Source organism: Pseudophryne corroboree, chromosome 2, assembly GCF_028390025.1.
Source record: "Pseudophryne corroboree isolate aPseCor3 chromosome 2, aPseCor3.hap2, whole genome shotgun sequence".
NCBI lineage: Eukaryota > Metazoa > Chordata > Amphibia > Anura > Myobatrachidae > Pseudophryne > Pseudophryne corroboree.
In genome coordinates this window covers 536512190-536539007 of record NC_086445.1, presented here as the reverse complement: position 1 = coordinate 536539007, position 26818 = coordinate 536512190, and the positions used below count along the sequence as shown (strand labels likewise).

The following is a 26818-nucleotide window of genomic DNA, read 5'->3' as shown; positions in this document are numbered from 1 at the left end:
TCTGCAGGCACCAACTTCAAAACTGAGCTCACATTGCCTGGAGGCGGGGTTATAGAGGAGGCCCCTATGCATCCTGGGACAGCTAAAAGCTTTACCTGTTGGTGCCTCTTGATCCTGATCCACTCTACACCCTGATGTTTTCCCTGTGGAACCTAATGTACTTCGCAGAAAGAGAGTTAACAATGGTGAGTCTACCATAACTCTTACTTTTACATATACGTATTGTATATAATTTACTTTTCATGAAATAGTGAGCTATTATTGATGGTATCTTTAATCTTTAAAAATTGACATGTCAGGATGAGAACCACTGTCCCTCTTCGACTTCTAATCTGATTTGAATTTGGTCTGTTTATCATTTCCCATAGATGATTTAGTGGGTATAAAGGAATGCAGATCAGACGTAGCCAACAGGAGTCCTCAGAAGGCCAGGCAGTTTAGCAAGAAAGATGAGATATGTAGACATGTGTCTGATGGGTGTGTAGGACAGAGCTAAGCAGTAGAAAAATCCATGTTCTAGGAATGCTAATAAGTAGCAGTTTAGTAAATGGGTCCCGCAAAAATAACAGCTGAATATGGTAGAGTTAAATTTGGGTGAGTTATTTTGTTTCTGTGCAGGGTAAATACTGGCTGCTTTATTTTTACACTGCAATTAAGATTTCAGTTTGAACACACCCCACCCAAATATAACTCTCTCTGCAGTGCACATGGGGGGTAATTCCAAGTTGATCGCAGCAGGATTTTTGATAGCAATTGGGCAAAACCATGTGCACTGCAGGGGAGGCAGATATAACGTGCAGAAAGAGTTAGATTTGGGTGGGTTATTTTATTTCTGTGCAGGGTAAATACTGGCTGCTTTATTTTTACTTCAAATTAGATTGCAGATTGAACACACCCCACCCAAATCTAACTCTCTCTGCACATGTTATATCTGCCTCCCCTGCAATGCACATGGTTTTGCCCAATTGCTAACAAAAATCCTGCTGCGATCAACTTGGAATTACCCCCATGGTTTTTCCTTACTGCTAACAAATCTACTGCTGCTATCAACTCTGAATTAGGCCCCTAGTATGGCAGTACCCCCAGGACCGGTGCAACTAGGTGATTTGAAATCAACACGTCTATAAAACATGTGACGTAGATTTGGGGTTTTCCTTAAACTCTATAATTCTTATTGCCTGTGCTGTATGCTGTACCTGGTAACATTCACTAAGGTGAATTCCAGACTGTACTGTTTATAATGACTTTTATTCTCCACAGATTCTTAACAGGCATCTGACTGGGTGTCCACTTGACTACGGTCAAGTCGGTTTTCTCTAGCATCCATAAGGGATATTGGGGACACATTAGTACGATGGGTATAGACGGGGTCCCCTGTATGCCCCCTCTCACAAGCAGTTTAGAAAAAAGTGCCCTCAGGAGAGGATGCACACTCTGGAGCTCCAGTGAGATTTCTTCAATTTATTTTTATTATTTTCGGTATGCTGTTTGGGCAACAGCATATCTGCACCATGGGCGTTGGTGGTGCGGTCACCAGCCTCGTGAGGTGCAGAGCTACTTTCCCGCTGCAGGACCACCGTCCTGTGGGGCTGTTTGGTCAGCGGGCACTGCACCTTAGCTGTCGCAGCATGCCGCACACCCCTAACACTGCCTGAAGGTGATCGTCTGTGGTGAGTACACACCGGGGCCCTGCTAGGGGGGTCCCCCGATTTATGGTGCGGCAAAAGCGCGGGTGAGGCGTACTGGTCCCTCCTGGGGGGGACCCGATGTAGCCCCTGCGTGACATTGTCTGTACTTTACAGTTATGTGACACTACAGCACATTTAGGAGACATAGCCAGTATAAATATATAAATATGTAACAGTTACTTCGGCGCCATTACGGGGGGCGGAGCTATATCAGAGCGGGCTCAGCTGCATTTTGGCGCCTTCCTCTGCATAAGCAGCAAAAGCCTCACACAGCTCCTCCGGTCTGTCACACGCTGGATCACTGGTATAGGGTGTTTTTAGTAGGGGGAGCGACGCTATTTGTGCACACTATTCCTCTAGGGGAATCGTAATAGAAACAGTTTAACTGATTTATCTATATAAAAAACGCTGACAGCCTCACTGGGGCTCTGCAGCGTTGGTGTGCTGGTGTCCTCTCATACTATTTGTCTCCTCTCACATGTGTCGTATGTGTTATTGTGTGTTACTCCGTAATGGTGAAACAAAAATGATGCAGTGTATGTAATGCCAGATTCTCCCTTCCCTCATCTGGCTCCTTATCATGTGAGCAGTGTAGTCAGTCATCACAAAATGCTGACAATGTGGGGGAGAGTCACGAGCCCTGGCTAGGGGCTATCAAAAATATGATGACTGATATGTCATCTCAATTAACTGCTAATGCCAATAAAACACAAGAACTGCAGAAAGCAGTAGCAAGTCTTGCTGCCAGGGCTGATGCCCCCCATCCCCCACTGTCTACTACAGGTGCACATTAAAGTGCTTTACCTGCACTCTGATCAGATACTGATGATGATATACAGGATGATGTGGACCCCATAAGTGGGAACTCCACCCCTGCACAGGGTATTGAACCCCTCATTTTGGCTATAAGGGATGTGCTAAAGCTCCCCTTGGAGGACACTACAAATCAGCAGTAATTTTTCCCCCCTCAGACAAATTGACAGTCACTTTTCCTGATTCCAAGGATTAGATTATTTGTTTAAATTAGCCTGGAAAACTCCTGATGAAAAACATCAGGTGTCAAAACGATTTTTGCATACCTTCCCCTTTTCCCCTGAAGGCAGAAAGTTATGTGAAGAATCTCCAGCTGTAGATATCTCTGTCTCTCACCTTTCCAAAAAAGGCGATACTCCTTGCCCCAGGATTGCTTATGGAAAAGGACCCAGGGGATAGGAAAATTGAGGCCACATTGAATCTGTCTACACTGCTGCGGATGTATCTCAAAGACCAGTCATTGCAGGTTGCTGGATGACACATGCAATTCATTCCTGGACTACTCAAATTCAGGAGGGTCTCTCGGGGGATATGACCATGGTTATTACTACAGTTACTTTCCTCAAACACATTCAGGACACGGCTAGAGTCCTCTGTGACTCCCTAAAAGAGATTGCCAATATTAATGCTAGGACCACTGCTATGGCTGTTACTGCACGCAGAACCATATGGTTGCGTCAGTGGATTGCAGATGCTGACTCCAAACGCAATGTGGAATCTCTTCCCTTTACAGGTGAATGGCTCTTCGGAGGTGAAATGGATGCATGGCTTTCCAAGGCTACTACTGGAAAATCCATGTTTCTTCCCTCTGGGGCTCCCCCTGCTAGACGTACATACCAGGGACCTTCTACCCAGTCCTTTCGGTCCACTAGATTTCGATCTAGAACCAGGGGTGCCTCCAACGCAGCTAGAGGCAGCAGAGGTAAGCCTAAGAAACCAGCCATTACTAGCTCTGAGGAACAGTGCACAAGTGCAGCTACCGCAAAAGCTTTAGCATGACGGTGCCCGCCCACCCCAAGAGGATCTCGCGGTGGGAGCTCGGTTACGTTGCTTCATCCACATCTGGGAAGGTTCCTGCCAGGATGTCTGGGTAAGAGACCTCGTCTCTCAGGGTTACAAGCTGGAGTTCGACGGTGCTCCTCCCCAATGATTTTTCAAATCAAGCTTACCAGCTTTGGAAAATATGCGTGTTATGCTGCTACTGGCCATCACAAAGTTAGTCCAGTCCCAGGTCATTGTTCCAGTGCCCCCTTGCATCAACAGGGACAAGGTTACTACTCCAGCCTATTCGTAGTAGCAAAACCAGACAGGTCTGTGAGACCCATTTTGAATCTGAAGTCCTTGAATCCTTACCTGAAGGTTTTCAAATTCTAGCTGGAATCTTTAAGAGCGGTGAATGCAAGCCCCGAACCACAGGAATTCCTGGTATAACTGGATATCAAGGACGCCTACCCCCATATCCCGATTTGGCCTCTTCATCAGTCCTATCTAAGGTTCACCCTTCTGAACGATCACTACCAGTTCCAGGCGTTACCCTTCGGCCTGTCTACTGCTCAGAGGGTGTTCACAAAGGTGATAGCGGAAATTATGTTTCAACTCAGAGTCCAGGAAGTCAACTTTGTCCCTTACCTGGACGATCTCCTGATAAAAGCGAATTCTCGGGAGCTTCTCCTGCTCCATATTTATCGCACGCCACAACTTCTGTCTCACCACGGGTGGATCCTAAATCTCCAGAAGTTCCACTTGGACCCTTCTCAGCGGCTCCTGTTTCTGGGTATGCTACTGGATGCTGTAGCACAACGAGTATTCCTCCCAGAGCACAAAGCGAGAACTCTCCAGGAAATGGTTTGCATGGTTCTCTGACCTGCTCGAATATCCATTCATCTTTGCTCAAAATTGTTGGGAAAGATGGTGGCCTCGTACGAGGCGATACAGTATGGAAGGTTCCATGCCAGACCCTTCCAATTGCACACCTTGGATGATTCAGCTGTCACCCCAGGCCAGGATTACTCTCCTGTGGTGGCTACAATCTTCCAATCTACTGGAAGGTCGACACTTCGGGATTCAGGATTGGGTCCTCCTCACGACGGATGCAAGTCTAAGAGGATGGGGATCTGTATCCCAGGGGGCACAGTTCCAGGGCAGGTGGCCTGCCCAAAAGGCCCTACTTCCGATCAACATCCTGGAACTTCAGACTATCTACAATGCTCTGATTCAGGCCTCCCCTCTGCTCCGGAATCTGGCAATCCAGGTTCAGTCGGACAACGCCACGGCCGTGGCGTATATCAGTCGACAAGGAGGGACAAAAAGCAGTGCCTGCATGCGAGAAGTGTCAAGGATACTCTTCTGGGCGGAAAGAAATGCAAGAGCACTGTCCGCAATCTTCATTCTGAGAGTGGACAACTGGAAAGCGGACTTCCTAAGTCGCCAAGATTTTCACCCGGGGGAGTGGGGACTCCACCATCAGGTGTTTCGAAAAATCATCGACTGGTGGAGATGCCCACAGATCGAAATGATGGCGTCTCGCCTCAACAAGAAGCTTACCTGCTATTGTGCGCGGACTAGAGACCCTCAGCCGAGCGCAGTGAATGCGCTGACATCGCCTTGGCCTTACCAACTGATCTACCTATTCCCTCCGATTCTGTTGATCCCAAAGGTACTCAAGAGGATTAGGCATCAAGGAGTATAAGCCATCTTGATTGCCCCAGATTGGCCCCGAAGAGCGTGGTACGCGGCTCTCCTGGACATGTCAGTAGAAGTCCCTTGGCCTCTACCTCTCAGATGGGATCTTCTTCAGTAGGGACCGTTTGTCTACCCGGACTTACGGCGACTTTGTTTGACGGCATCGAGGTTGAGCGGAACATCCTAGCTCACAAAGGGTTTTCCAAAAAAGTAATTGCCACTGTGGTGCAAGTCAGAAAACCTGTGTCTTCAAACACTATCATCATTTCTGGCGGAGATATGTCTCCTGGTGCGAGGAACGCACATATCCATCTGCAGACTTCCACTTGGGAAAATTCCTTAGTTTCCTGCAAACTGGAGTGGATAAAGTCTTACGTCTAGAATCCATTAAGGTCCAGATTTCAGCTCTTTCCGTCATCTTCCAGAAGAAGTTTGCTCTATTGCCAGAAGTTCAGACCTTCTTGCAAGGGGTGTTTCACATACAACCTCTGTTGTGCCGTCTACGGCACCTTGGGATTTGGATGTGGTGTTACGTTTTCTGCAGTCCTCCTGGTTTGAACCTCTGATGACGGTAGAAGACAAGTACCTCACGTGGAAGACGGGGATGTTACTGGCCCTGGCTTCTGCTAGACGTGTCTCGGAATTGGGGGCCTTATCATGTAAAAGTCCATACTTGGTCTTATACGAGGACAGAGCGGAGGTCAGGACTGCATAGCACTTCCTGCCGAAGGTGGTCTCCATGTTTCACTTGAATCAGCCTATTGTGATTCCGTCCAGTTCTGGCACTTCTGCCCCTCTGGAGGCATTGGATGCAGTGCGAGCCTTGAAAATCTATATCAAGAGGAAGGCTCGGATCAGAATGACGGATTCCTTGTTCGTGCTCTATGATGCGTAGAAGAAGGGTTGCCCTGCTTCAAAGCAGTCCATTGCTTGTTGGATTCGACTTACTATCCAACAGGCCTATGTTTCGGCAGCCTTACCTGTTCCTAAGTCTCTGAAGGCCCACTCTACTAGATCGGTTGGCTCTTCCTGGGCGGCTGCCTGTGGAATCTCGGCCCTGCAACTATGCCGAGCCGCTGCCTGGTCGGAGAAGAACACCTTTGTGAAGTTCTACAAATTTGATACCCTGGCCGAAGAGGATACCCAGTTTGGGCAGGCGGTTCTGCAGATGTCTCCGCACATTCCCTCCCGTTCTGGAAGCTTTGGGACATCCCCATCGTACTAATGTGTCCCCAGTATCCCTTATGGATGCTAGAGAAAACAGTATTTTAATACTTACCGGTAAATCCTTTTCTCATACATCCTAGAGGATGCTGGGGGCACCATAAGAGCCATGGGATATAGACGGGATCCGCAGGAGACATGGGCACTTTAAGACTTTGAATGAGTGTGACCTGGCTCCTCCCTCTATGCCGCTCCTCCAGACTCCAGTTTAGAATCTGTGCCCAGGCAGACTGGATGCACACTGAGGAGCTCTACTGAGTTTCTCAGAAAATATTTTATGTTCAGGGAGCACTGCTGGCAACAGTCTCCCTGCATCGTGGGACCTGGGTGAGAGAAGTCAGACCTACTTCTAGTGAGTTTAAAGGCTCTGCTTCTTGGCTACAGGACACCATTAGCTCCTGAGGGTTTGGAACACTGGGTACGCCTAGGGGTTCACTCCCAGAGTCCGCCGTCACCCCCCTTGCAGAGCCAGAAGTCAGAAGACAGGTGAGTAGAAGAAGATAGAAGACGGCTTCTGAGGTACCGCACAGCGATCGCACTGCGCGCCATGCTCCCACACACAGCGGCACTACAGGGTGCAGGATGCAAGGGGAGGGGGGGGGGGCCTGGGCAGCATAAAAATCCTCTTTTCAGGCTGGCAAAGTGAAATTGGAATTCTTTCCCCCGACAGCATTATTAGTTTTAAAAAATAGCGGGGCTGAAGCGCCGTGAAGGGGGCGGAGCTTAGCCCTCACAGCTCTCATTGGCGCCATTTTCTCTCCAGAGCTGCAGAGACGCTGGTCCTTCCTCACCACTGCTATAACAAGTACCAGGGTGGAAGACTGGTGGGGGCACAGCAAATTTGGTGCTTAAATAGTTATTATAAAGCGCTACAGAGTCTGAGGCATTAGATATTAAGGTTTCAGAACCGGGACAGGCGCTGGGTTGTGAGCTGGCAAACTCCCTCTGTGTTCTCTGACAGGCTTTACTGTGGGTCTGTCCCCCTTTTTGCCCAGTGTGTCTGTGGGTGTCGGTACAGGTGTGTCGGCATGTCTGAGGCGGAGTGCGGCACCGCCGACTCCTGACTGGGTAAATGTGTTGAATGCTTTGAATGCTAATGTGGCTCTTATTAATAAGAGATTAGATAAATGTGAGTCTCAGAACCAGGTATGGAAAAAATCTGTGGAGGATGTGTTATCACAGGTCCAGACCCTGTCGGGGTCACATAAATGTTCGTTTGCTCAGTTAGCAGACACAGATACCGACACGGACACTGACTCCAGTGTCGACTATAGTGATTCCAGATTAGACCCAAAATTGGCAAAGAGCATTCAGTACATGATTGTTGCAATAAAAGACGTGTTGCATATCTCCGAGGACCCTTCTGTTCCTGATACTACGGTCTGTATGTGTAAGGGAAAGAAACCTGAGGTAACGTTTACTCCCTCTCATGAACTGAATGAAAAAATGTGGGAAAATCCTGACAAAAAGTTTCTGATTCCCAAAAGGATTCAAATGGCGTATCCGTTCCCCTCTGGGGATAGAGAAAAGTGGGAGTCACCTCCCATTGTGGACAAGGCGCTATCATGGTTGTCTAAAAATGTGGCTTTACCGTCTCCTGACACGGCAGCCTTTAAGGATCCTGCGGATCGTAGACAGGAAAATACGCTAAAATCCATTAACGTCACCACAGGTACACTACTCAGACCAGCTATTGCATCTGCGTGGGTGAGTAGTGCTATCGAAAAGTGGGCAGATAACTTGTCATCTGATATAGATAGATACCCTAGATAGGGATACCATCCTTTTAACGCTAGGTTATATCAGGGACGCTGCAGCCTACCTAAAGGAGGCGGCGAGAGATATTGGCTTTTTGGGATCAAGGGCCAATGCCATGGCAGTCTCAGCTAGGAGAGCATTGTGGATTCATCAATGGAATGCTGATGCTGACTCTCTAAGAAAGCTATGGAATCTCTACCGTTTAAAGGTGGTGTATTGTTTGGTGACGGCCTCGCTGAGTTGGTATCTACGGCTACCGCGGGTAAGTCGTCATTTTTGCCTTATGTTCCTCCACAACAAAAGAAAGCTCACCACTTGCAGATGCAGTCCTTTCGGCCAAATAAATACAAAAAAGGCTGAGGTTATATCTTCATTTCTAATAGAGGAAGAGGAAAAGGTAAAAGATCTCCGGCCGTGGCAGGTTCTCAGGAGCAGAGGTCCTCCCCGGCTTCTGCCAGGTCCACCGCATGACGCTGGGGTTCCAATGCAGGAGTCCGCACCGGTGGGGGCACGTCTCAAGCTCTTCAATCAATTCTGGGCTCGTTCGGCCCTAGACCCGTGGATTTTAGAAATAGTGTCCCAGGGGTACAAACTGGAGTTTCAAGACGTCCCCCCTCAACGTTTTTTCAAATCAGCCTTACCAGCTTCTCTTCCGAACAGGGAGGTAGTATGCGATGCAATACAAAAGTTGTGTCGGAATCAAGTTATTGTCAGGGTTCCCCCGGCACAACAGGGAGAAGGCTTTTATTCAAGCCTGTTTGTGGTTCCGAAGCCGGACGGCTCGGTCAGACCAATTCTGAACCTAAAGACCCTCAATCTTTACCTAAGAAAATTCAAATTCAAGATGGAATCTCTCCGAGCAGTGATCTCCAGTCTGGAGGAAGAGGATTTCATGGAGTCGGTCGACATAAAGGATGCCTACTTACACGTCCCCATATATCCTCCGCATCAGGCTTACCTGAGGTTTGCTACTCAGGATTGTCATTACCAATTTCAGACGTTGCCGTTTGGTCTGTCCACGGCTCCGAGGATTTTCACCAAGGTAATGGCGGAAATGATGGTTCTCCTTCGCAGGCAAGGAGTCACAATTATACCTTACCTGGACGATCTCCTGATAAAGGCGAGATCCAAAGACAAGCTGGAGCAGGACATTGCGCTCTCCCTGACAGTTCTGCAACAACATGGTTGGCTCCTAAACCTGCCGAAGTCACAGTTGAATCCGACGAAGCGGCTGTTCTTTTTGGGAATGATTCTGGACACGGAATTACAGAGGGTTTTTCTTCCAGAAGAGAAGGCTCTGGAAATTCAGAGTTTGGTAAAACAAATTCTGAAACCAGCGAGAGCATCAATTCATCAATGCACTCAGTTGCTGGGGAAGATGGTGGCGGCCTACGAGGCCATTCAGTTTGGCAGATTCCATGCCAGAGTGTTTCAGTGGGACCTATTGGACAAGTGGTCCGGATCCCATCTGCACATACACCGGAAAATAATTCTGTCCTCCCAAGACCAGAATCTCACTCCTGTGGTGGCTGCACAGCTCTCACCTCCTAGAGGGACGCAGGTTCGGGATCCAGGACTGGATCCTAGTAACCACGGATGCGAGTCTCCGAGGCTGGGGAGCAGTCACACAGGGGGAAACCTTCCAGGGAAAATGGTCAAGCCAGGAAGTTTGTCTACACATAAACGTTCTAGAGTTAAGGGCCATTTACAATGGCCTTCTTCAAGCGGAACGTCTTCTTCGCAACCGGGCCGTCCTAATACAATCGGACAATATAACAGCAGTAGCGCACATAAACTGCCAGGGCGGAACAAAGAGCAGGGCGGCAATGGCAGAGGTTACAAAAGTTCTCAGCTGGGCGGAAAGACATACAAGCGTTCTGTCAGCAATCAGCAATCTTCATTCCAGGAGTGGACAGCTGGGTAGCAGACTTCCTCAGCAGACACGATCTCCATCCAGGAGAGTGGGGTCTTCATCAAGAGGTCTTCACAGAAGTGACAAGTCTTTGGGGAATTCCTCAAATAGACATGATGGCATCTCGCCTAAACAAGAAACTTCAGAGATATTGTTCCAGGTCGAGGGACCCTCAAGCAATAGCAGTGGACGCACTGGTAACACCATGGGTGTTTCAGTCGGTGTACGTGTTTCCTCTGCTTCCACTCATTCCAAAGGTGATCATAAGAAGATCAAAGGTTCAGGTGATCCTCATTGCTCCGGACTTGCCAAGGAGGGCTTGGTATCCAGATCTTCAGGAATTACTCATAAGAGATCCGTGGCCTCTTCCTCTACGAGAGGAACTGTTACAGCAGGGGCCGTGCGTGTACCACGACTTACTGCGGGTACGTCTGCGGGTACGTTTGACGGCTTGGCGGTTGAACGCCGGATCCTTGCCCGAAAGGGTATTCCCAGTGAAGTTATTCCCACACTTCTTCAGGCTAGAAAAGGAGTAACGTCTAAACATTATCACCGTATTTGGAGAAAATATGTGTCTTGGTGTGTCTTACATTAGGTTGAGTTAAAATTTCTCACTTGGAAAGTGGTCATGCTATTGGCCTTAGCATCCGCAAGGCGGGTGTCTGAGTTAGCGGCTTTGTCTCACAAGAGTCCTTATTTAATCTTCCATGAAGATAGAGCGGAGTTGAGGACTCGTCAACAATTTCTGCCGAAGGTGATTTCATCGTTCCACATGAACCAGCCTATTGTGGTACCAGTGGCTACTGACGCCTTCGCGGAGTCAAAATCTCTCAATGTTGTCAGGGCCTTGAAAATGTATGTCTCCAGAACGGCTCAACTTGGGAAAACGGAAGCTCAGTTTATCCTGTATGCTGCCAACAAGATTGGAATGCCTGCTTCCAAGCAGACTATTGCGCGCTGGATCTGTAATACGATTCAGCACGCTCATTGTACGGCTGGATTGCCGTTACCGAAATCAGTGAAGGCCCACTCTACCAGAAAAGTGGGCTCATCTTGGGCGGCTGCCCGCAGAGTCTCGGCATTACAACTCTGCCGAGCAGCTACTTGGTCGGGTTCAAACACTTTTGCAAAATTTTACAAGTTTGATACCCTGGCTGATGAGGACCTCATGTTTGGTCAATCGGTGCTGCAGAGTCATTCGCACTCTCCCGCCCGTTCTAGAGCTTTGGTATAAACCCCATGGTTCTTATGGTGTCTCCAGCATCCTCTAGGACGTATGAGAAAATAGGATTTTAATACATACCGGTAAATCCTTTTCTCTTAGTCCGTAGAGGATGCTGGGCGCCCGTCCCAGTGCGAACTCTATCTGCAGTTATTAGTTATGTTTACACACGGGTTGTGTTACGTTATGGTCAGCCTGTTGCTGACGTTGTTCATGCCGTTGACTGGAGTTTCTGTTAAATGCCATGTTGTACGGCTTGTTTGAGGTGTGAGCTGGTATGTGTCCCAACTTAGTTAACAATAAATCCTTTCCTCGAAATGTCCGTCTCCCTGGGCACAGTTCCTATAACTGGAGTCTGGAGGAGGGGCATAGAGGGAGGAGCCAGTTCACACCCATTCAAAGTCTTAAAGTGCCCATGTCTCCTGCGGATCCCGTCTATACCCCATGGTTCTTATGGTGTCCCCAGCATCCTCTACGGTCTAAGAGAAAAGCATTTACCGGTATGTATTAAAATCCTATTTTCTCGTAGTCCATAAGGTATACTGGTGGTCATTCCGAGTTGATCGCTCGCTAGCTGTTTTTAGCAGCCGTGCAAACGCTATGCCGCCGCCCACTGGGAGTGTATTTTAATTTAGCAGAAGTGCGAACGAAAGGATCGCAGAGCGGCTACAAAGTTTTTTTGTGCAGTTTTAGAGTAGCTGAAAACCTGCTCAGCGCTTGCGATCACTTCAGACTGTTTAGTTCCTGTTTTGACATCACAAACCCGCCCTGCGTTCGCCCAGCCACGCCTGCGTTTTTCATGGCACGCCTGCGTTTTTCCAAACACTCCCTGAAAACGGTCAGTTGACACCCAGAAACACCCACTTCATGCCAATCACACTGTGGCCACCAGTGCGACGGAAATGCTTCGCTAGACCCTGTGCAAATCTACATCGTTTGTTGTGCCCGTACGACGCGCGTGCGCATTGTGCCGCATATGCATGCGTAGAACTGCTTTTTTTTTAGACTGATCGCTGTGCTGCGAACAAATGCAGCAAGCGATCAACTCGGAATGACCACCATTGGCGCCCGCCTCTGTGCGGTGACTTTCTGCAGGTTGTCTGAGAGTCATTCCGACCCGTTTGCACGCAGCGGTTTATTGCTGCGGTGCGAACGGGTGCGGAATGCGCATGCGTGGCAGGCACAGTGCGTGTGTGCGACGTTGCGGGTTACGTCGCGACTTACAAAGGAAGCGTTCGCAGAGCCGACCGCTAAGAAGATTGACAGCAGGGAGGCATGGCAGGGCGCATCCGGACCGTTTGGAGCCGTTTTCGGAGCGTGGTGAGTATAACGCAGGCATGTCCAGCAGAACGGAGGGCGGAGGAGTGACGTCAAAGCCGGTCCCATCATTGCTGGATTCATCGCACAGGGTTAGTAAGTATAGGGCTGGTCTTGTTCTGCTTGAAATTTTTTTAGCTTAGCAGGGCTGCACAAGCGATCGCAACCCTGCTAAGCTAAAATACACTACCCCATAGGGGTGTACTAGTTGATCGCAGCAGCAGCAGTAAAAAATGACCACCTCTGTTCTGTGTTACCTGTTCAGCTGTTGCTGTTATGTTGCCAGACGTTGCTGTCTCGGTAATGTTATGGTGTGCTGGTGTGTACATCTCACCACACTTATTGTTGTTATGTTCCTTCTTTCAAGTATGTAATTTCTCCTTCGGGCACTGTTTTACCTATAACTGCCTGTGGGAGGGGGCATAGAGGGGATGAGCCAGCACACACAGTGGAAGAAATTTAAAGTGCACTGGCTTCTTTGGACCCCGTCTATACCCATCTTACTAATGTGTCTCCAATATCCCTTATGGACTACAAGAAAAGGATTTACCGTTAGGTATTAAAATCCTATTTCTCATAAGTCCTAGAGGATGCTGGGGACGCTTCAAGAACCATGGGGTATAGACGGGATCCGCAGGAGACATGGGCACTTAAAGACTTTTAAGGGGTGTGACCTGTCTCCTACCTCTATGCCCCTCCTCCAGACTCCAGTTTTAGAATTGTGCCCAGGCAGACTGGATGCACTTAGAGGAGCTCTACTGAGTTTCTCGGAAAAGACTTATGTTAGGTTTTTTATTTTCAGGGAGGACTACTGGCAATAGTCTCCCTGCATCGTGGGACTTAGGGGAGAGAAGTCAGACCTACTTCTAGTGAGTTTAAAGGCTCTGCTTCTTGGCTACAGGACACCATTAGCTTTTGAGGGTTTGGAACACTAGGTACGCCTAGGGGTTCACTCCCAGAGCCCGCCGTCACCCCCCTTGCAGAGCCAGAAGTCAGAAGACAGGTGAGTAGAGGAAGAAAGAAGCCTTCAGTGACGGCTTTTGAGGTACCGCACAGCGATCGCGCTGCGCGCCATGCTCCCACACAGCGGCACTACAGGGTGCAGGGCGCAGGGGGGGCGCCCTGGGCAGCATAAAACTCCTCATTAAGGCTGGCAAGGTGGATTTTAAGTCCCTAGGCACAAAATCCTAACCCCCGCCAGTGTGATTATATTTAAAAATAGCGGGGCTGAAGCGCGCAATTGAGGGGGCGGGGCTTAGCCCTCACAGCTCTCATCTGCGCCATTTTCTTTTCTCTGAGCTGCAGAGATGCTGGTCCTTCTCCTCAACACTGCTGTACAGGTGACAGTGTGCAAAACGGGGGGGGGGGGGGGGGGGGGGAGGCACAGTTGATTTGGTGCAAATATAAGTATTGGAAAAGCACTGCAGGGTCTGAGGCTTTATATTAACGTTTCAGAACCGGGATTGAGCGCTGGGGTGTGAGCTGGCAAACTCCCTCTGTGTTTCTCTGACAGGCTTTACTGTGGGTCTCTCCCCCTTTGGGCCAGTGTGTCTGTGGGTGTCGGTACGCGTGTAGGCGGAGTGCTTTTCCCAGGAGGAGACTGTGTTAGGGTCAGAAACGGCTGTGGGAGTGACCCTGTCGGCACCGCCGCCTCCTGATTGGGTAAATGTGTTAAATGCCTTGATTGCTAATATGGCTCTTATTAATAAGAGATTAGATAGATCTGATTCTCAGGACCAGGCATGGAAGAAATCTGTGGAGGATGTGTTATCACAGGTTCAGACCCCGTCGGGGTCACAAAAACGTTCCTTTGCTCAGTTGGCAGACACAGATACGGACACTGACTCCAGTGTCGACTATAGTGATGCCAGATTAGACCCAAAATTGGCAAAGAACTTTCAGTACATGATTGTGGCAATAAAAGACGTGTTACATATCACTGAAGACCCTGCGGTTCCTGATATTAGGGTCTGTATGTATAAGGGCCTGAGGTAACGTTTACTCCCTCTCATGAACTGAATACTCTGTTTGAAAAAATGTGGGAAAATCCTGACAAAAAGTTTCTGATTCCCAAAAGGATTCAGGTGGCGTATCCGTTCCCCTCTGGGGATAGAGAAAAGTGAGAGTCATCCCCCATTGTGGACAAGGCTCTATCACGGTTGTCTAAAAATGTGGCTTTACCGTCTCCTGACACGGCAGCCCTTAAGGATCCTGCGGATCGTAGACAGGAAAATACTTTAAAATCCATTTACGTCACCACGGGTACACTGCTCAGACCAACCATCGCATCTACGTGGGTGAGTAGTGCTATCGAAAAGTGGGCAGATAACTTGTCATCTGATATAGATACCCTAGATAGGGATAGTGTCCTGTTAACTCTGGCTTATATCAAGGATGCTGCGGCCTACCTAAAGCCTAAAGGAGGCCACGAGAGATATTGGCATTTTGGGATCAAAAGCCAATGCCATGGCGGTTTCAGCTAGGAGGGCATTGTGGATTCATCAATGGAATGCTGATGCTGACTCTAAGAAAGCTATGGAGTCTCTCCCATATAAAGGTAGTGTCTTGTTTGGTGGGGGTATCACTGATTTTGTATCTATGGCTACTGCGGGTAAGTCGTAATTTTTGCCTTATGTTCCTCCACAACAAAAGAAAGCACACCAATTTCAGATGCAGTCCTTTCGGCCAAATAAATACAAAAAAGGCCGAGGTTATTCCTTTATTGCTAATAGGGGGAAGAGGAAAAGGTAAAAGATCTCCGGCCGTGGCAGGTTCCCAGGAGCAGTAGTCCTCCCCGGCTTCTGCCAAATCCACCGCATGACGATGGGGCTCCTCTGCGGGAGTCCGCACCGGTGGGGGCACGTCTCCGGCTCTTCAGTCAATTCTGGGCTTGTTCGGCCCTGGACCCATGGGTTTTAGAAATAGTGTCCATGGGGTACAAACTGGAGTTTCAAGACGTTCCCCCTCACCGATTTTTCAAATCGGCCTTACCAGCTTTTCTTCCTGACAGGAAGATTGTTTGCGATGCAATACAAAAGTTGTGTCTAAATCAAGTCATTATCAGGGTTCCCCAGTCTCAACAGGGAGAAGGCTTTTATTCAAGCCTGTTTGTTGTCCCGAAGCCGGATAGTTCGGTCAGACCAATTCTGAACCTGAAATCCCTCAATCTTTACCTAAGAAAATTCAAATTCAAGATGGAATCTCTCCGAGCGGTGATCTCCAGTCTGGAGGAAGGGGATTTCATGGTGTCGGTCGACATAAAGGATGCCTACTTACACATCCCCATATATCCTCCGCATCAGGCTTACCTGAGGTTTGCTATTCAGGATTGTCATTACCAATTTCAGACGTTGCCGTTTGGTCTGTCCATGGCTCCAAGGATTTTCACCAAGGTAATGGCGGAAATGATGGTTCTCCTTCGCAAGTAAGGAGTCACAATTATCCCGTACTTGGACGATCTCCTGATAAAGGCGAGATCCAAAGACAAGCTGGTGCAGGACATTACGCTCTCCCTGACAGTTCTACAACAACATGGTTGGATCCTAAACTTGCCGAAGTCACAGTTGAATCCGACAAAACGGCTGTCGTTTTTGGGAATGATTCTGGACACAGAATTACAGAGAGTTTTTCTTCCAGAAGAGAAGGCTCTGGAAATTGGTCAAACAAATTCTGAAACCAGCGAGAGTGTCAATCCATCAATGTACTGGGGAAGATGGTGGTGGCCTACGAGGCCATTCAATTTGGCAGATTCCATGCCAGAGTGTTTCAGTGGGACCTGTTGGACAAGTGGTCCGGATCCCATCTGCACATGCACCGGAAAATAATCCTGTCCTCCAAGACCAGAATCTCACTCCTGTGGTGGCTGCACAGCTCTCACCTCCTACAGGGACGCAGGTTCGGGATCCAGGACTGGATCCTAGTAACCACGGATGCGAGTCTCCGAGGCTGGGGAGCAGTTACACAGGGGGAAACCTTCCAGGGAAAATGGTCAAGCCAGGAAGTTTGTCTACACATAAACGTTCTAGAGTTAAGGGCCATTTACAACGGTCTTCTTCAAGCGGAACGTCTTCTTCACAACCTGCCCGTCCTAATACAATCGGACAGCATAACAGCAGTAGCGCACATAAACCGCCAGGGCGGAACAAAGAGCAGGGCGGCAATGGCAGAGGCTATAAAAGTTCTCCGCTGGGCGGAAAGACATACAAGCGGTCTGTCAGCAATCTTCATTCCAGGAGTGGACAACTGGGATGCAGACTCCCTCAGCAGACACGATCTCCATCCAGGAGAGTGGGGTCTTCATCAAAAGGTCTTCACAGAAGTGACAAGTCTTTGGGGAATTCCTCAAATAGACATGATGGCGTCTCGTCTCAACAAGAAACTTCAGAGATATTGTTCCCGGTCGAGGGATTCACAAGCAATAGCAGTGGACGCGCTGGTAACACCGTGGGTGTTTCAGTCGGTGTACGTGTTCCTTCCACTTCCACTCATTCCAAAGGTGCTAAAGATCATAAGAAGAACAAAGGTTCAGGCGATCCTAATTGTTCAGGATTGGCGAAGGAGGGCTTGGTATCCAGATCTTCAGGAATTACTCATAAGAGATCCCTGGCCTCTTCCTCTACGTGAGGATCTGTTACAGCAGGGGCCGTGCGTATAGCATGACTTACCGCGGCTATGTTTGACGGCTTGGCGGTTGAACGCCGGATCCTAGCCCGAAAGGGTATTCCCAGTGAAGTCATTCCCACACTACTTCAGGCTGGAAAAGGAGTAACGTCTAAACATTATCACCGTATTTGGAGAAAATATGTGTCTTGCTGTGAATCCAAGAAGGCACCTACGGAAGAATTTCAGTTAGGACGTTTTAGCAGGTATGGATGCGGGCCTGAAGTTAGGCTTGATTAAAGTACAAATTTCGGCCTTATCGGTTTTCTTTCAGAAACAATTGGCCTCCTTTCCAGAAGTTCAGACTTTCGTGAAAGGAGTTTTGCACATCCAACCTCCGTTTGTGCCCCCAGTGGCACCATGGGATCTTAACGTGGTGTTGCATTTCCTTCAGTCACATTGGTTTGAACATTTATAGAAGGTAGAGTTGAAATTTCTCACTTGGAAAGTGGTCATGCTATTGGCCTTAGCATCCGCAAGGCGGGTGTCTGAGTTAGCGGCTTTGTCTCACAAGAGTCCTTATTTAATCTTCCATGAAGATAGAGCGGAGTTGAGGACTCGTCAACAATTTCTGCTGAAGGTGGTTTCATCTTTGCACATGAATCAGCCTATTGTGGTACCGGTGGCTACCGACGCCTTCGCGGAGTCAAAATCTCTCAATGTTGTCATGGCCTTAAAGATTTATGTCACCAGAACGGCTCATCTTAGGAAAACGGAAGCTCAGTTTATCCTATATGCTTCCAACAAGATTGGGACGCCTGCTTCCAAGCAGACTATTGCGCGCTGGATCTGTAATACGATTCAGTAAGATCATTCTACGGCTGGATTGCCGTTACCGAAATCAGTAATGGCCCACTCTACCAGAAAGGTGGGCTCGTCCTGGGCGGTTGCCCGGGGGGTCTCGGCATTACAACTCTGTCGAGCAGCTGCTTTGTCGGGTTCAAACACTTTTGCGAAATTTTACAAGTTTGATACCCTGGCTGATGAGGACCTCATGTTTGGTCAATCGGTGCTGCAGAGTCATCCGCATTCTCCCGCCCGTTCTAGAGCTTTGGTATAAACCCCATGGTTCTTGAAGCATCCCCAGCAGGATTCATGAGAAAATAGGATTATAATACCTACCGGTAAATCCTTTCTCTTAGTCCGTAGAGGATGCTGGGCGCCCGTCCCAGTGCGGACTCTATCTGCAGTTATTAGTTATGTTTACACACAGGTTGTGTTTCTGTTATAGTCAGCCTGTTGCTGACATGGTTCATGCCGTTGACAGGAGTTCTGTTGAATGCCATGTTGTACGGCGTGTTTGTGGTGTGAGCTGGTGTGTATCTCACCTGGTTTAAAAATAAATCCTTTTCCTCGAAATGTCCGTCTCCCTGGGCACAGTTCCTATAACTGGAGTCTGGAGGAAGGGCATAGAGGAAGGAGCCAGGTCACACCCCTTAAAAGTCTTAAAGTGCCCATGTCTCCTGCGGATCCCGGCTATACCCCATGGTTCTTGAAGCGTCCCCAGCATCCTCTACAGACTAAGACAAAAGGATTTACTGGTAGGTATTAAAATCCTATTTTTCTCTGCCCAGCTGAATTTAGCACCAATGTACAGGGAAGTATTTGAGGCTCATCAAAACTAAAATGGACAGGAAGGTGTATTGAAGATAATTCAAGGTATGTTCCATCCCTTCCCTTCTGTTCTAGTTTTCGCAGAAATGTGATTCTGTACAGCACAAATTGATGTCTGGGAGGCGATTCTGGTTTACTGATACGCCTTCGGAGCTAGACCTTTTGGTTACAGGCATAAGGCGGGATTTTTTTTCCACTTACGCACAGGCAGTGTTTTGAGCTTCCCCTTAAAACGGGGCTGCCACTAACAGCTCGGAGGCTGTAAAGAGCAGTTTCTTTTTGCCACAGGAACTGGGTTGCTGGTAAGGTGAGGAGTATCGGGTTGACACTTTCATAAGGTAATTCTACATCAGAGCTGACAATGGGCCATAACCTTTTGGCTTTTTTCTTAATCGCCTCACTTTCTACCGTATATATCTGTTAACCCAGGGTATGAGTGCATTGCTAGCTTCCACCTTAGTTTTTCTTCTAACAATGTTTTTCTATCAAGAAACAAGGTAGAATTACCTTATTTGCTTAATTCTAAACTGCTTCCAAGTTATACGAGAGGTCCTAACCTCAAGGACATGCTGGTCAAGACTGACATAACAGGGATGGGCAAGGTAAGACCGCAACACTTCCTTAGCAGAAAGGGCGGCTGTTGACGTTGTACGGGTTGTACAACATGCAGAGCCATGAACGTCGGGAATAAATTCCCACATCCCTATACAGGTAAGATGTACAAGATCAGAGTTCCCCTGACTTGTACATCTAAGTTTGTTGTCTATCTTCTGTCTTGCCCATGTGGTTTACACTATGTGGTCAAGACAGAGAGACAATTCAAGGGAAGAATTGCTCAACACAGGGCAGCTAGTAGGGCTGCGCTGATCTCTGGTAATAGTGACCAAGCAGTGGCTAGGCATTTCACACAGGCCATACATAATATGGCCATGTTGAGATACAGGATGATTGCCCAGGTCCCCAACTCTTTGAGAAGGGGAGATAGAGCAAAGAAATTGTTGCAACTGGAAGCAAAGTGGATTTTTACCCTGGATACGGTTAGTCCGTGGGGCTTAAATGAATCACTGAGCCTGTCATGTTTTCTTTGATTAACAGATGTATAACTTTATGTACCCGTTTGATTTTATAATAAATAAATAGTTCATTTAGTTTATCTTTAGGTGACGTTATAGTGGTTTTAACTTACCTGAGCAGGTTCCTGGTATGGTATCTTATAGAAAAGGTTAATTCTTGGCTATATACCTATGGTAGTGTTTGTTACATACAGGAGCCGGGCAGTCATGTTATGCAGCTTCCTGCCATACTGATTGTATCTATCTGCATTTGTTTAACTCTGTTCTATATGTGTTCATTTATTTCTCATTTTGTTTTATGTATGTATTAGTATTTTCTGTTCACTCAGATCTCTTGCAATATATGTAGTGATGTTTTGATGCACTTTATGTTATACTTATGTTATACTTAATAACAGTATAACAATGTATTCACTGCTGTTTTGGTGCCAAGTCTGTCGCCACAGCAACTAGTCCTGTGTTCCTCTTCTCTAGCTGGCCGCCGGCGCTGCCCCAGAGATGACGTCACCACCGCTGTACATCACCGGAAGTGCTGCGGGGTCCCGGGCCGGCGTCCGGAGGTGAGCGCGAGCAAGGGGGATTTTGTAAGTATAAAATTTATTCTCTTCTGTTTTCACTGGTTATCCTGATGATGGGGTATCATTCCCCGAAATGTTGAACTGTTGCACTTATGTTTGTGCACTAAAGTTCATTTATTTACCAGCCTTGGGGTGCCGCCTTGTTTTTTTTCTGTTTTAAACATATATATATATATATATATATATATACACTGCTCAAAAAATAAAGGGAACACTTAAACAACACATCCTAGATCTGAATTAATGAAATATTCTTATTAAATACTTTGTTCTTTACATAGATGAATGTGCTGACAACAAAATCACACAAAAATTATCAATGGAAATCAAATTTATTAATCCATGGAGGTCTGGATTTGGAGTGACCCTCAAAATTAAAGTGGAAAAACACACTACAGGCTGATCCAACTTTGATGTAATGTCCTTAAAACAAGTCAAAATGAGGCTCAGTAGTGTGTGTGGCCTCCACGTGCCTGTATGACCTCCCTACAACGCCTGGGCATGCTCCTGATGAGGTGGCGGATGGTCTCCTGAGGGATCTCCTCCCAGACCTGGACTAAAGCATCCGCCAATTCCTGGACAGTCTGTGGTGCAACGTGGCGTTGGTGGATGGAGCGAGACATGATGTCCCAGATGTGCTCAATTGGATTCAGGTCTGGGGAACGGGCGGGCCAGTCCATAACATCAATGCCATCGTCTTGCAGGAACTGCTGACACACTCCAGCCACATGAGGTCTAGCATTGTCTTGCATTAGGAGGAACCCAGGGCCAACCCCACCAGCATATGGTCTCAAAAGGGGTCTGAGGATCTCATCTCGGTACCTAATGGCAGTCAGGCTACTTCTGGCGAGCACATGGAGGGCTGTGCGGCCCCCCAAAGAAATGCCACCCCCCACACCATTACTGACCCACTGCCAAACCGGTCATGCTGGAGGATGTTGCAGGCAGCAGAACGTTCTCCTTGGCGTCTCCAGACTCTGTCACGTCTGTCACATGTGCTTAGTGAGAACCTGCCTTCATCTGTGAAGAGCACAGGGCACCAGTGGCGAATTTGCCAATCTTGGTGTTCTCTGGCAAATACCAAACGTTCTGCACGGTGTTGGGCTGTAAGCACAACCCCCACCTGTGGACGTCGAGCCCTCACACCACCCTCATGGAGTCTGTTTCTGATCGTTTGAGTAGACACATGCACATTTGTGGCTTGCTGGAGGTCATTTTGCAGGGCTCTGGCAGTGCTCCTCCTGTTCCTCCTTGCACAAAGGCGGAGGTAGCGGTCCTGCTGCTGGGTTGTTGCCCTCCTACGGCCTCCTCCACGTCTCCTGATGTACTGGCCTGTCTCCTGGTAGCGCCTCCATGCTTTGGACACTACGCTGACAGACACAGCAAACCTTCTTGCCACAGCTTGCATTGATGTGCCATCCTGGATGAGCTGCACTACCTGAGCCACTTGTGTGGGTTGTAGACTCCGTCTCATGCTACCACTAGAGTGAAAGCACCGCCAGCTTTCAAAAGTGACCAAAACATCAGCCAGAAAGCATAGGAGCTGAGAAGTGGTCTGTGGTCACCACCTGCAGAACAACTCCTTTATTGGGGTTGTCTTGCTAATTGCCTATAATTTCCACCTGTTGTCTATTCCATTTGCACAACAGCATGTGAAATTGATTGTCAATCAGTGTTGCTTCCTAAGTGGACAGTTTGATTTCACAGAAGTGTGATTGACTTGGAGTTACATTGTGTTGTTTAAGTGTTCCCTTTATTTTTTTGAGCAGTGTATGTGTATATATATATATATATATATGTGTGTGTGTGTGTGTATATATATATATATATATATATATATATATATATATATACATACACACACACCTACAGTATATATGTTTTTTCCAAAAACAAGTTATGCTTACTTTTGGATTCTCTAGGTAGATTCCATTAGCAACTAGCTTTACCTATTATCTTAACTGGAAGATCGCAATGTGGATAGCGTCTCCTGACTCTTTCTCATGATTGGGATTAAGACCTCCACATTCAGAAGTCATATCTCAATTGCTTGCAGGCAAAGGATAGTCACTTTTCAGCCACCTAGCTTCTCTCAACTAGCGTCATTCCAGTCGGTTGGCGTAAAAGGTCCTGAGTCTTCTGACACTACTTCAGACTCCAAGCCTACAGGTAGAATAGTGTTTTTTTTAAGTTCAGAATAAACTTATCAGGAACTCCAAGTGGTATAGGGACCTGTGTTAAGGTCACAGTCTATTCTGGAACTGAGGGTTTACATTCCCCTTTAGACTTGGTGTAGGGGGAATTCCTACATGGCTTTGCACTTTCCTCCTTGTTCCCTTCTGAAAGATTCTTCTTCCGTAAATAGGGTTTGTAATCCTCTTGTCATCTTCCAACTTTTAATACTTGACGCCCCGCGACTCAGGGGGCGTTATTCGTGGTCACAGGGGTTGCTCATCTGTGTCCTCACCTCAAAAGCTTCATCCCTTATCTTGATGACCTATTCCTGTAGGCATATTCTGAAGAGAGTTTGATTAATACTTCTGCTTACACAAAGGTATGTATGAGGGAGACTTTCCACGAGTCTCATTACATTCAGTGATTTTAGTTCTGAACGTATAGCTTGGATACTCTCTTTGGAATATGGGTTTTGCTTCGCTGGGTACTCGGCTCAGTTGGTGTTTTATACTTCTGGGAGAGTTGGTTGGCCTTAAATAGGACTTTCCAGTTGGGCCTTTTCCATTCCCTATGAGATCTCTTTTGCACTGCCCATAGCTGTCCTGAAACTAGGACTACTTGAACGGCTTTGGGTTATATCGCTTCTCCTTTTGAGAATGGGTCATTTAAATCTGGTCAGGCTACATCCCTTCTGTTGCAGACCCTTAGAAGTAGGAATACACAGATTGTGCTACTCTTCTACTGTAGCATACTTATAACAATAAGGAGTCAACAGATGGTGCTATCCCACCTTTTGCCTATTGTCCACAGGTCGACTAATCGACCATAGTCTTTGCAACATACTAATCCTACCCTTAGGGTGAGGGTGGTTTTCTATACCAGAAATTCTACCTGTTAGTGGATTGGTGAGATCCTCATTATTTTTATATGCTAGTGGAGGGCTATATGAAGGTAGACCTTGTCTGCTCTGGGTCTTGCCAGTTGGCTTAGGTGTCAACTGACCTCTCTGCTCCTTCCTTGTTTACTCATGCAGGGTATACAATATACAACTGCTTCGTTCTCATTTTTTGTCTAACCTCGCTGGTCTCGGTCTCCAGACCTGCTGATTCTTCTCACGGGCAACCCTGGTATGTTGCCTCTGCGTTTGGGTTTTTCTGGCACCTACGTTTGACAGTTTGGCTGTTTACAGTGTGGTGATGGAACTCTGGTCGTGCAGTGTATTGCTTCCCTCTATTATGCAACATTCCGGCATTCTTTCCTAGGACGGAAATATGGAATTCTGTTGTGGTTACTCTACGGTATCAGTCGACTCATGCTGCTTATAGTCCAGCCATTCCTATACTAGTGGACGTCATATGTTGCATATGGTGCATACTCCTGGTAGTTGGTGGCACCTTTTCAGTTACGTTTTTGTTAACAGCATAGCTGACTGCCCTACGTTCCGATAAAGACTTGCTTGTCGGTCTTGTCTGCAACAAGTCCTGCCGGACATTCAGCTGTTTGCTCAGGGTGGTTTTGGCAATTCACGGTTCCGCCTTACTCCTTTGGATCTTGATTGATTTTTTAGTATTTCAATATTTCTGGCTAGCCTCTGCTGTCTAATATGCTTTTCAAAGCATGTTTTTGGCGTCAGTCTTTGATTAACCTGATGGCTCCTCCTTGGTTCGATCACTGCCTGGCCAGGCTCAACATGTTATTTGGCTCGCTGGCAGAGCTCTTGGCGCGATATATGTATTACTGTTATTTCTGCGATATCTGTATACCAGTTATTGGTGCGATATATGTATCTAAGTTATCTTGGTGGATCTCTGTATCGGTTGCCTTGGGGTCAGACTACATCTTCGATTGCCTGACATCCTTTTGTCACGCTCCACAATTCTCTTGGTTGTGGCCTTGAGTCTCGGCTTGACTGTGCAGTTTCTGGAATTCTCAGCGCTCTCCCGCCCATTTGGGAAGCTCTGGGACGTCCCCTTGGTACTGAACTCCAGCGTCCCCTATGTATGATAGAGAAAACAGGATTCTGGTACTTACAGATAAATCCCTTTCTCTGAGTCTATAGGGGACGCTGAACGCCCACCCTGTGCTGCTTTCTTCCGGCGGTGTGGTTATATCCTTGGTTGTCCCGGTGGTTCCTGGTGGCTGGGTGTCCTTGGGACCTGGTTGCAAGGTTTCCTTGTGTTACTGTATATATTTTCTCTTTCTGTATGGTTATACTTCAAGCGTGAATCACTCTCTGTACGGTGTCTACCTTGAGAGTAACTGGTTATGTGCTCAACTCTTGGGCGTGACTGCTAAGACCTGTGTAATTTACAACATCTGAAGATACACTGTGTATATGTCTATATCTCTATATATGTATGTATACACACACACACACACACACACACACACACACACACACACACACTCTCATCCATTTTACATGTCTATCTAGCTGTTTCTGAGGTTCCTGTTTTACAGAGATTTTTCTTTATGGTTGTCTTGCTTACCTCCTCCTCTCTTGGTCGTGTTGCCGTCTCTCCTTGGACACAGTTTTTTAACTGGTCTGGGGAGGATTATAGAGGGGGAGGAGCCAGTCACACATTAAAAATTTAAAGTGCCGGCTCGCCTGATCACCCCAGCTATACCCCATGGTACTGAACTCCAGCGTTCCCTATGGACTCAGAAAAAGGGATTTATCGGTAAGTACCAAAATCCTGTTTTTTTTATTTTTTTTAAATAAACATTAGTTAAACATTGATGCTGAAAATATCTGGCCATCAATTATTGCGATTATTGCGAACCCACTTTTTCCTGGCGGCTGCTTCTCTCTGCAGCCGCCAGGTGTACACAGGTTAGGGAGTGCTACTTCTTTTACATGTCCCCATCTGCAGTGATCGGCAGCACGGCTGACACTGGGGAGAGGGAACCAGGAAGCAGAGGGGCCAGGAAGTCCCTCTAAGAGTGGCAGCCGCTGGAAGAAATTCCAGCAGCCAAACAATGGACGTATTGGCTGGTTGCAAAGTACGTGGTTAAATGATGAAGTCAGTGGGATTTCCATTCAACGTGTCTTCTCACTGTCCATTCCACCCCTTATCCTCTGTTTTGTTTTATTTGACATGGCACTATATCTACGTTGTTAGCTCTTTTTTTATCTAGACTCTGGAGATCATTGAGAGAGCAGAAAAAGAGCTCCACCACAAGCAACAGATGACTAAACTCACGCACAAAGGTTTAATCGAAATAGATACAGCACCAGATCAGATGTTTACCCTGGAGGATCTGTCTGTGAGTACACACTTGAAATACATACAGATGGGTTTATGCTCATCTGGCTTCTCTGCTGCATCTAGGCACACCATGGTTTATTAACATAAGCCCTTCATCTATTGTTCTTAGCTGCAATACAATACAGAGAACAATACATCAGGGGATTAAGTCATTACAGCAGGGGATTAAGATGGTCATTCAGAGTTGTTCGCTCGCTAGCTGTTTTTAGCAGCCGTGCAAACGCTATGCCGCCGCCCACTGGGAGTGTATTTTAACTTAGCAGAAGTGCGAACGAAAGGATCGCAGAGCGGCTACAAAGTTTTTTTGTGCAGTTTTAGAGTAGCTCAAAACCTACTCAGCGCTTGCGATCACTTCAGACTGTTCAGTTCCTGTTTTGACGTCACAAACACGCCCTGCGTTCGCCCAGCCACACCTGCGTTTTTCCTGGCACGCCTGTGTTTTTTCGAACACTCCCTGAAAACAGTCAGTTGACACCCAGAAATGCCCACTTCATGTCAATCACTCTGCGGCCAGCAGTGTGAATGAAAAGCTTTGCTAGACCTTGTGTGAAACTACATCGTTCGTTGTAATAGTACATCGCGCGTGAGCATTGTGCCGCATGCGCAGAAGTGCCATTTTTTTGCCTCATCGCTGCACAGCGAACTAATGCAGCTAGCTATCAACTCGGAATGACCACCCTTGTCCGACTGCCCTGGCTCAGTTAATCCTATTAAAGGCCAAGATAAAGGTGGACCCATCTGTACACTGATATTCAATTAGCCGCCATAATTTTCCAGTGGCTAAGTGAGCCCCCTGGCAATATTCAGTTGTCCCCTGAGGGAGGCTAAGCAAAA

General features: G+C 47.4%; 1 protein-coding gene across 4 annotated transcripts in view; it reads left to right on the top strand.

Annotated features, from left to right (window-relative positions):
- SPOCD1 (SPOC domain containing 1) overlaps nt 1-26818 on the top strand; it is a 493492-nt gene that overhangs the window by 345439 nt on the left and 121235 nt on the right. For all 4 annotated transcript variants that reach the window (XM_063954236.1, XM_063954237.1, XM_063954233.1 and 1 more), the window contains exon 8: nt 25854-25982. In XM_063954236.1, the coding sequence (XP_063810306.1) occupies nt 25854-25982 (129 nt within the window). The remainder of the gene's footprint in view (nt 1-25853; nt 25983-26818) is intronic.